We start from the raw sequence: 11,891 nt of genomic DNA on the forward strand, positions 1-11,891 counted from the left end.
ACGGTCTATAAAGAAACGGCTTATAAAATAGTATTGTTCTGGTGCTGCACTCCTGAATGTATCCCCGTACTCTTCAGGGTGGTGGCACCCACACAGCAAAATCAATTCCGATACTAATATTTGCAGGGGACATTTTTAATTAGTGAACATTTGAATGATCGGGCACTCCAGTCTCCGTCCCATTCCTTATTGTGGAGAGATGGCCATCTTCCCCCCCCCCACAATTTACTTGCACATTAGTCAGGAGTTCCCCATCCATCCTCTGATCTCGGGTTACCCGGTACCTGGCTGGTGTGTGGTTACAGCCGCGCAGTAGAGACAGATCGTATTCTACGTGGCACACAGTGGCAGGAATAACTCGCGACACTGTACAAGATTCAGGTGAGAGCGTTGCTCACCAATGCTGAAACTTATTAAATGAAAGATCATCAACACAGGAGGATCATCCGTGCAGATTGCAGCAATCATGCAGGTAAGTCACCAGAGCATTTTCTTTTTTTTTTGTCCTACTGGAAATCATTCACTTGATGGCTGCTGATGTTATGCAACTACCAGACAGTCACAATTCTGAATTGTCTGTTTTCAGATGATTTGTGGGACTAAAATCTTGATAAAAGGTGATTTCTATTAACAAGTCTGTAAACACAGATGAGACAATATCTATAAGAATACAAATGATTGTTAGGACTTGGAGAAACGTGAGCATATTAGGCTCTATTTTTTTACATTTAGGTCACCTTCAAGCAGTTGATAAATCCAGATGTAATAAATCAGCGGGTGAGCCGAGTCTCCTTTCCCAAGACCCCCACAGGTAACAGACCAATCGTTACCAAACACCAAAAGCCTTATACACACGGTACGATCAGGGCCGTTTTTAAGGCAGGGCAAAAGGGGCAGCTTCCCTGGGCCCTGTCATTGTTGTGGGCCCCAAAGCAGCTGCCTCATACTTCCCAACTATCCTGATTTAAATTCCCTTGTCCCGTAAAGGTTTTAGTCCTGTGCTGTGTCCCAATATCTCAGTGTGAAGTGCTGCTACTAATGCTGCCCAGCTCTGCCCTATTGTTGTGTAAAGATGACTCACCTGCAGACCCTGTGTTTACATGTACATTACCGGCATTTATATGTAAATAGAGGCGGCATTCATATGAAAAGAGGGGCGGCTGGCAGCATTGATATGTATATCATGCCCCCCTAAAGTCATATCCACAGTAATCTCTAGCAACCAATCAACAAGCAGAAATCATGTGATGTAACCTCTAGCAAATAATCAGTAAACCGTAATGTGTGCTGTAACTTCTAGCAACCAGTCATTGGGTGGTAACAATACACTGAAACTTCAGGCAGCTATTGCGATTGGTTGCCAGATCTGATTCAGTAAACTGATTTTGAGTCTAGTTGCTATTTATTGTATGTCTCAGAGCAGGTGGAGAGCAAAACTGCATGGGGGGGGGGCCAAGAAAAGTTTTGCCCAGGGTCCAGTCAATATTAAAGACGGCCCTGGGTAAGATTGTTGGCAGGGGATTGTCTGTTGACAGACTGTTGTCTTAAAACCTTAACGTTAGTTAAGTTAGTTGACAATTGTTGCTGAATTTTCCGCCAACAAATGTTTGATGACAGGCTAGTAAATTTTCATCAGGCAACAGTTTGACGTCAGACTTTCGTATGGTCAGTACACAAATCCGTCACACAAAAGTTTAAAGTACAAATACACATGCTCACCAAACACGAAATTAGCAGAAGGGGTCCAAAGGGTGGCGCTCAAGAGCTGAAATTCCTCATAGTACATCACTACGTTCGCGTTTGTTGCACGATAATTGTGTACCGTTTGTATGCAAGACAAGATCCTGGCACATGCGGCTTTAGAGTCTCTATTCTCCTGCTATGGTGGGATTGTTCCCATTGTTTCAGCTGCATTTCCACACCATAACATAAAAATAGATACCACTTCAGCACAGTTTCTCCTCTTTTCCACATTGAAAGCAGTAGACATTACAAATGCACTTGGGTGGCCTTCATGCATCCAGATTATACAAAAGCATATTAATTCTTATAGAACAGAGCGGGCTGTCTGTAGAAGTGGGGGTCAACTTGAAAATAATAAAGGGCTGCAAAATGACAGCGTGTTTTCATGCGTCATGATGCATTGCATGGACTGGATTGAATGGGCTGTAGCACACCTTAACGGCCAAAACTTTAAATTTGGTGCATTTTTTTGCAGTGTGCCTAAAATGCACACGGAAGAAGAAGTGGTAGTAAAATAAGCCCCATCATTGGTGAGAATGACCACAATGGCCCCCAGCATTGAGGTCACTGGCTGCAATAGTAACTCCCAGCATTGGTCTGAGTGGCCACAATAATAGCCCCCCCCCCCCCCGGTGTTGCTGTCCATGAATGCAATAACTCTCAGCATTGGTGAAGGTAGCAGTACTGCTAACCACCCCCACACTGGTGGTCACTGGCAGTGCTTTTTAACCCCCCCACATTGGTGGTCAAAAACAGTATTATGTAACCCCCTTCTCAGTAGTGGTCAGGGGTAGTATTATTTAGCCATCTGTCCCCCATTCAGCCAGAACTATACATGTACAGTCAGGTGGAGATCACTCTGCCTGACCGTAGCATTTTGTTTTAGTGCTGGCTGATGGAACAGTGTTCCAGCATCCTACTGCTGCAATGCAAAGCACTCACAGGGGTCTAACAGGTAGCAGACCCTGCCCAGGAAACTATAGGATGCATATACTGAGCTGGCAGACCACATGTTGGGCAACAGTGTTCTATAGTAATACCACAGCTTGTGATCACAGTCGGCGCTCTTTTGAAATTGATTTAAAGTGGAAGTCCATGCAAAATCTAAAATCCCTGCATATATAGACACCACAGATCTTACCTGGCAGTTGTGGGACGCAGGGCTAGACGAATATACCTGGCAGTCGTGGGACGCGGGGCTAGACGGATATACATGGCAGTCGTGGGACGCGGGGCTAGACGGATATACATGGCAGTCGTGGGACGCGGGGCTAGACGGATATACATGGCAGTCGTGGGACGCGGGGCTAGACGGATATACCTGGCAGTCGTGGGACGCGGGGCTAGACGAATATACATGGGACGCGGGGCTGGACGGATATACGCGGCAGTCGTGGGACGCCGGGCTGGATGGATATACCCGGCAGTCATGGGACACGGGGCAAGACGAATATACATGGGACGCGGGGCTGGACAGATATACGCGGCAGTCGTGGGACGCGGGGCTGGACGGATATATGGGCTAGAGGGATGTACATGGCAGTCTGTCTATCCCTGTAAAGAAAAAAACAGTATACATACCTTTTTGGAAGCCAATCTGACCCGCTCCGACCAGATTCCACGCTGAGCCTCCAGCCGTGGCTTTTCTCTGTAGGCGGGTGCAGAGGAGGCGAAGGACAACAGAAGCCCCATAGTAACTCTATGGGCGACGTCCCTTCCCATTCATTTCACATATATGTGTCCTCTGCAGAGCTTTCGGCGCTGGAGATCGGGGCAGAGCAGGTCAGATTGGCTTCCAAAAAGGTATGTAAACTCCTCTTTTCTTTACAGGGATAAAGAGGTTAGTGTTAGATCCGGGGTGTCTATAGATGCAGGGATTTAAGATTTTACATGGACTTCCACTTAAATACTTTACTTCACTGATACGTATGCCATACATCTATCTGTAGGTAGCTTCATACACACACAAGCAGGGTTCCCCAGCACCATAGGTGTGTGCAGCCTATTGCATTAGGGTGTGTACTCCGAAGTTCAAACACACATGCCTCTCTCTGCAGCCTTAGCAGCATGGGGCAGTGAATAAATGGAAAGTGCTCTATACTGAGCGGCTTCATGTTCATTCACAAACTGAAGCATAGTAGACACAGTGCACACCTATACCCAGCACATTGATTTAACCACTTCAGCTCCAGGTTTACCCCCCTTCATGAGCAGGCCATTTTTTGCAAAATAGCACTTTGTTACTTTAAATGACAATTGTGCGGGCATGCAGCGCTGTACCCAAAAAAAATTATGTTTATTATTTTTTCCCCCTAAATAATGCTTTCTTTTGGTGGTATTTGATCACCTCTGCATTTTTTGCGCTATATACAAAAAAAGACTGACAGTTTTGAAAAAAACATATATATATATATATTTTTTTTTTACTTTCTACTATAAAATCCACCCAATAAAAAAAAAAAAAAAAATGTAAAAAAAAAAATCGAATTTCTTCATCATCAATTTAGGCCAATATGTATTCGGGTAGATATTCTTGGTAAAAAAAAAATCCCAATACGTGATTATTGATTGGTTTACAGCATCTACAAGCTATGGTATATTTTTATTTTTTGCTAGTAATGGCAGCGATCAGCGACTTATAGCGGCACTGCAATATTGCATCAGACAAATCGGACGCCAAATTCACACTTTTTGGGGACCAATGGACGCTAATACAGCGATCAGTGCTAAAAAAAAAAAAAATATGCAGTGTTAATGTACTAATGACACTGGCAGGGAAGGGGTTAACATCAGAGGGAGCAAAGAGTTAAATGTGTTCCCTGGGAGTGCTTTCTGACTGTGGAGGGGAGGGGGGGTGCTTTGACTGGGGGACCGCTTAGCAGGAACACAGGATCAGCACATTCCCCGCCACAGAATGGTGGTCTGCCTCCTCTCCTCAACGATCAGCGGGTCCCGGCAGACATGTCCGCCGGACCCGCTCATTGGCTGTCCAATCACAGCGGGAGCGGCCCATTGGCAGCGCACACGCCCCAGACCGAGAAGTGTTGGATCACATACCAAGTACGTGATCTGACACAGAGCGGCTGCCCTGCCACAGTAAATCTACGGTGGGTAGTCGCTAAGCGGTTAAAGAGGAGCTCCCATCTCCCAAGAAATTTTTTGTTTAAAAAGTCAGCAGCTAAAAAATACTGACTTTTAGCTTCTGACTTTTAATATAAGGACACTTACCTTGCCAGGGATCCAGCGATGTCCACACCCATGCCGATTTTCAATCGGCTTCGGGTGCAGGCGCCAGCATCTTCAGTAAGGGAAACTGGCAGTGAAGCCTTCCAGCTCAACAGCCCGTTACCTACTCTGTGAGTTATGCTGTGCTTTGTAATCGGTCCCGCGGTCTTCTGGGACCTGTGATGTGTCCCAGAAAGCTGTGGAGGGAAAGAGGGTGGAGGATGCAAATAGGCGGACCTTCCCCTTTTGGGTAAAGTTCCTCTTTAAGTAGAAAAAAAAAAAAGTGCTGTTCAAGCTATGTTGTAGAAAATTACACAAAATCTCAGTTAGCCCATGTTCACACTGAGGGCTGGTTTAAAATAAAGCAAGTTCAGCTGAACACACGCAATTTCAAACCGGCATTTCAATCCAACTTCGGGGGGCGATTTGACAGACATCGGTGCGTGTTCATGCACAGATGTCTATTCAAATCTCCCCCAAAGTCGCCAAAAGTAGTGCAGGAACTACTTTTGGGAATCGGTGCGGCGCTGCAAAGTCAGCATAGCACCGATTTGAATAGCGTCACTGCAGGCAATAGACGGCGATTTGACATAATAATGTCAATAATAATGTAATTTATAATAAACCCTACATGCTTTGCCACATCAGTATTATAGGTGCACTCTGTGCTATTGTTTTATTTGTATAAATATAAAATATGTAAAACTATTTTATATGAAAGAAAACACAGCAACATAAAAAAAAAAAAAAAAAAAAAAGTCTCATCAGAGTAACAATCTTACCTTTTTCCTACAGGTGGCACTGTGCAGATTGCGGACACATCAGTGGTGCTTCATCCTATTTAATATTGCACTCTTTCATGCCTTGCTCTTTGGTGCCGACTTTATGGAAGAATATTTTCTACAGGCTCTTCCCTTCTCCTACAGCGATGGGAAGTTTACGGAGATCAGAGAACGGGCACGTATGCTGGACATGCATCTCTTGAAAGGCAATATCTCTCGATCATACTTGGTCAGTGGACCAGAAGTGTGCTCCCAACAAGATGTCTTCTTGCTCTTGGTCATCTTTAGTAGCCCTGAAAATAAAACCAGACGAGAAAGAATCAGGAACACCTGGGCCAACACAACTTTTGTACAAGGCCACGTTGTAACAAGAGTATTCATGTTGGGCAGGGCAGATTCAGAAACTGTTCAATCCGATGTCTTCAATGAATCTCAAGTCCATCAGGACATTGTTCAGGGAGGTTTCCTAGAAACCTACCTAAAGGAGACATCTAAAACCATCATGATGATGGAATGGATTGTGACATTTTGCCCCAACGCTAAATTCGTCCTAAAAGCAGACCAACAAACGTTTGTCAATGTCCGAAGTCTAGCTGGATACCTTCAGAGCCTGGATTCCCGTATGGATGATATATACCTTGGAAGGGTAATCCATCACTGTGAGCCTGACAGAGACCCCCAAAGCCCCAATTTTATCCCTCTTGCGGCCTACTCACAAACCTACTATCCAGACTACTGCAGTGGTTCTGCCATGGCAATCTCTCAAGATGTGCTGAGAAAGATGTATTTGGTCTCTGGAAAGGTCAGCCCTTTGCTCCCATCTGAGGTGTTTATCGGTATTTGTGCCCAGTGGGCTGGTGTGGCCCCCATCCAAATTTCTAGATTCTCCGGAACCAAGCACATTCAATATAACCGCTGTTGTTATCAGGTGATCTTTTCATCTTCAAACCTTGATGACGTGGAACTGTCCACAGTTTGGAAGGATCTTAATGACAGCAATGAATGCTCAAAGCTGGAAACCTATTATGGACTGGTGTCTTGTAAAGTCTGGTCCTACCTGGATCAGTTTAAATATTTCAGAATGGGTAAAAAAGGCAATGGGGGGTGGTCTTTTTAGACCACTTTCAACTAAAATGGGTACCGTCTTCTGGATGGTTAGCCAGAATCAGCGAAGGAAAGCAAACAAGATACAAGATTTGTGTAAATCGTGCTCCTTAATTGTTCATACTATCACACAGAAATAAACTGTTTTCATGTTGTAGATTGGTGTACGCAATAAAGCCTATCTTAAGATTGAAAGGTTGTATATAAAAACCAAAGTAAAATATTTTATAAACTACATTTTTGAAGGTGCAAACATCTGTCATTGTCTCCTTGCCTTTTTGTGATCGGCTATTGTTGCAATTATGCAACTGAGAAAGCCAATCACAAAAGTAAGAAGGGAAAATGTCTAGTCAGTTATACCACAAAAGAAACCGCCATCTTCTATCCGTTTTCAGAAACCGTTTTCGAAAAGTTAAAAGGGGCATTGAAATACAAAATTTACCTAAAAAAAAATCCCCAGTTTTTCCTATTTTTCAAAAAGGATTTACAATGAATGCAGACTATATACAGTATCACCAGGATCCTCTGACTGACTACAGTCATGCATTATAGGTAAGCATAAAACTGACCCAATTCAAGCCCAACGCCAGATCAAACCTTTTTTTCTTAAGGTGGTTGTACAGTGTGTACTCATCTCAATTAAGAGCACTAAGTGTAATTTCTGTCTGCTGCTTCATTCCTCTGCTGTCAGGTTTATGAGTCCGGTTCAAGTGCGAATTCCAGCAAAAATGAACCGGTGAACAGAAACGCACCAGACCCCATGCTGGAAACCACGGCCACGCATATGTGAACCTGGCCTGAGTGATGAGCTTGGCTGTCTGTGATAGCTCAGTTCTCAGTCTTAGCCCCTGTACACACGGTCGGAGATTTCGACAACCCAATCCGTCGGATTTTGTCCGTCGGATCTTGTCCGAAACTGTTGTATACACACGGTCAGACAAAGTTGTCGAAAAATCCGATCTTTCAGAACGTGATGACGTAATTTTGTTACGATGGGACTACGTTCAGGCTACTAGCTAATAGCTTTGATGTAGGAATTTGATCTGAGCATGCGTGGCACTTTGTCTGATCAAAATTCTCTACACATGATCGGAGTATGTCCGATCGGACCAGTTTGTCGGAAAATATTTCCAACAAGTTGGAAATTTGGGTCCGACGGATATTCCGACAGAATCAGTCCGATGCATACCACACACAGTCGGATTATCCGACAACACGGTCCGATAGGACACATCCCAACGGATTCTCCGACCGTGTGTACAAGGGCTTAGAGGCGGCAGGGGACAGATACATCATTGGTTCAATGCTGCATCCACCTTGGCGAATACATATTTTCATTTTTTCAATTCCTGAATTTCTCTATTAACAAAGGGGCTTGCCAGAAACATCATATTCAAAATGCTCTTGTTCAAAGCCACTCTGGGACAGACGTGGCATGCAATTAGATGCATTTACTAATGCAGGCCATACACGGTCAAATTTCGAACTAATTTTCTTTTCAAAATCAGAAAATTCGTTTTTTTTGTGATCCGATGGCGCCACCATTGATTTTCGAAATTCGGCCGACCAAGCCTTCAATTTCACCTCATGTTGCTACAGAAGAGAATTTGTGGCTGGGAATCTTCTTTTCTCTCTATAAATTTTATTTTCTTATTACATTTCTCGCACGATTCTCCCATCATTGATTAGAAAATAGTTTGTTTTTCAAAAAATTTCCAACATGTCCAATTTCTCAATATTGATTTCCACACGAAAATCAGCTGTTGCTACAGCCCCGCTAATGGTGCGAAATTCATACGAAAATTCTTGGATACGATTTTCGAAAGAAAATTCTTTCGAAATTCGAACCGTGTATGGCTGGCTTAATTTAGCTGCATAATCCACTGACAAACCACGTAAGTGGTAGTATGAAAAATCCCTGCGTATTTGCAGTGATAATTCACTGATTTCTTCACCATATTTACCGGTAATCAGTGATAAGATATGTATAATATTCATCAAATGTCATGAACTATGCAAGTTCTGAAGTGTCAGTGTGCGCCTTCCTATAGACACTAGTGTAATGCGCTCTGCAGCCACCCTGGAGCTGTGTTAACATTGGATGCGGAAAAAACCCGCATAAGTGTGAACCCAGCCTTATTTGAATCCACCATTTTCAGCAGCGCAGTGTCTTTAAACACATTGGGGGTTATTTACAAAAGGCAAATCCACTTTGCACTACAAGTGCAAGGTACACTTGGAAGTGCAGTCGCTGTAAATTTGAGGGGTAGATCTGAAATGAGGGGAAGCTCTGCTGATTTTATTATCCAATCATGTGCAAGCTAAAATGCTGTTTAATTTCCTTGCATGCCCCCCTCGGATCTACAGCGACTGCACTTTTTCAAGTACAAAGTGAATTTGTCATTTGTAAATAACCCCCATTGTTTAATCCTGTAATACTGAAGGCTCCTATTAGTGTGAGTGACACTTTTTAATAGATTGATGCTCACCAATGATATATCTCTGCTGGAGGAATTCTTCATACTTCCTGTTTCACTGATCGCAAAGGAAATGGGGAGAAATTCCCTATGGAGACACAATCGGCAATAAAACCTACCAGAGTATCTAACCCTTGTTTCTTCGTATATATTTAATCACATACATTATGTACATAGAGGCAGCAATATTCCCTCATTCCTGCTTATAAGTGCTGTACAGTGATTACCATTTTCAATATCTCAGCTGAGGTCAACAAATCAACCCGGAGCCAAAACAATTCACTAAACATAATGCAATCTCTTGGTGGCCTGACCTGAAACCAATACTCAAATCTGCAGTCTTTTAGTGAGGATGCAGATGCCAAATATAAAGACGAGAGAGACAGAGAGAGAGCCTTTAGTACAAATCTTTGAAGGAAAGGTTTGGGGTTTAAAAAAAACAAAACAAAACAGAAAAAAAAAACACATACATACTCACCTCTATGCTGCAGCTTTGGTCTGATGCTGCAGCTGTTCCCTTCCGGCACTAAGTCCAAGAACTGAGCAATCACTTGACCACTAATCACTCAGTTCTCTGCCTTCATGGAACAGAGTGCCGTGACCGTCAGTCTATCTCTGCCCCTCTACCGTTCACTGGAGCACCAGGGTACAGAAGGAGAAGAAGCAGCTGGCTCAGGCTCTCAGCGGTGCACTAAGACTGAGCCAGCTGCCAATCAGACATCTGGGTTTTGGGATCCTTCCACAGCCTGGAGATGCTCTGTGATGTCAGCCGACAGTGGCCGATTCTGCGTCATAGGAGAGCAAAAGTAAGTGCACACCTTAGACCCAGTATCGACCATACTTCTCTTAAAATAATGAAAATACAGAGCAAACATTGCAATAGTATCTTATGACGTGTAATGAATATATAACACACTTATCCTTTAAAGTGACACTAAGGAGATACCCTTAGCCCTTATACACACGGTCGGACATTCCGACAGATTTTGTCTGAAGCTGGTGTTGCATACACACGGTCGGACAAAGTTGTTGGAAAATCCGATCGTTCGTAACGTGATGACGTTATTTCATTACGACGGGACTACGTTCAGGCTAATATCCAATAGCTTTGGTCTCTTAATTTGATCTGAGCATGCGTGGCACTTTGTCCGATCGGAATTCTCTCCAAACGATCGGACAAAGTCAGATCGGATCATGTTCTCGGAAAATTTTATAGCCCAGCTCTAAAACTTTGTCGGTCGTATATTCCGACGGAAACGGTCCGATGGAACCCACACACAGTCGGATTACCCGAAAACGCGGTCCGATCGGACATTTTCCGTCGGATATCCGACCGTGTGTACAAGGGCTAAGGCAATATAACAAATCTGAAAACGTGAAAAGTTTAAATTTGTTTATCCAAATAAATTGAGTATTACCGACAGTGAAAATGTAAAGGAAAACAATTTGGGCATCCACATACAGTATGCTGGTAACTGAAATAGGCAAATAGGTTTTCCTCCTGGCTCTCCAGTGCTATAGATGGCCTCCCTTAGCCCCTGTACACACGGTCGGAGATTTTGCCAACCAAATCCGTCGGATTTTGCCCGTCGGATTTAGTCAGACGGATTGTGTCCAAAACTGTTGCATACACACGGTCGGGCCAAGTTGGCGAAAAATCCGATCTTTCAGAACGTGATGACGTAATTTCGTTACGATGGGACTTCATTTAGGCTAGTAGCCAATAGCTTTGATGTAGGAATTTGATCTGAGCATGCGTGGCACTTGGTCCGATGAAAATGCTCTACACATGATCGGATTAGGTCCGTCCGGCCCAGTTGGTCGGGAAATATTTCCAACATGTTGGAAAATTGGGTCGGACGGAGATTCGGACGGAATCAGTCCGATGCATACCACACATAGTCGGATTATCTGACTACACGGTGCGATAAGACGCATTCCGACAGATTCTCCGACCGTGTGTACAAGGGCTAAGGACTATGAAGACATCAGATCTGAAAGGGGCAGAGCCAAGTATAGCTTTTACAGGAAAGGAGAAATTTGCACACAACTTCAGCCATTCTATGGGGGAGAGTTACTAAAACTGATGCCCACAAAATCTGGTGCAGCTGCCCATAGCAACCAATCGGCTTCCAAGTTTTACGGTCAAAGCCTTATTGAACAAGCTGAAGTTAGAGGCCGATTGATTACTATGCAGAGCTGCTCCAGATTCTCTTTGTAACAGTTTTGTAAATCTTAGGACTACGAAGTGTTGGGTTTTTCATATTCTTTATCTAGTTTCCGAATGTGAATTAAAATACAACATGAGCGGCTCTGGGATCCATCTGGACCCCTTGATGTGTGACGCTGTGTAGATTTCACTCTCCACCTTGCCGTCAGATCAGTTAAGGATTCCTCCATGGCCCTTTGCAATATTTACTAAACCCAATTGCCCAAAGTACCCGACATGCAGAAACAATTCCCCATACACCTCTCATGCTTGGCGATAATTGCGCCAGTCATTATTCATGATACCACCAGGGCTGCTTGTGTTTTGAGGAATATATAAATCTTTTCCATT

The 11,891-nt window shown here is 43.8% G+C and overlaps 1 protein-coding gene across 1 annotated transcript; it reads left to right on the forward strand.

Moving 5' to 3' along the window:
- The first annotated feature begins 231 nt into the window (after window positions 1-231).
- B3GALT9 (beta-1,3-galactosyltransferase 9) lies at window positions 232-7,059 on the forward strand. The gene is made up of 2 exons (XM_077479192.1): window positions 232-472; window positions 5,764-7,059. The coding sequence occupies exons 1-2, from the start codon at window positions 467-469 to the stop codon at window positions 6,865-6,867; spliced, it is 1,110 nt and encodes a 369-aa protein (XP_077335318.1). The 5' UTR covers window positions 232-466; the 3' UTR covers window positions 6,868-7,059.
- The last annotated feature ends 4,832 nt before the right edge of the window (window positions 7,060-11,891 follow it).

Source organism: Lithobates pipiens, unplaced genomic scaffold (genome assembly GCF_037356315.1).
Source record: "Lithobates pipiens isolate NorthernLeopardFrog02 unplaced genomic scaffold, aLitPip1_a1.2 Scaffold_14, whole genome shotgun sequence".
NCBI lineage: Eukaryota > Metazoa > Chordata > Amphibia > Anura > Ranidae > Lithobates > Lithobates pipiens.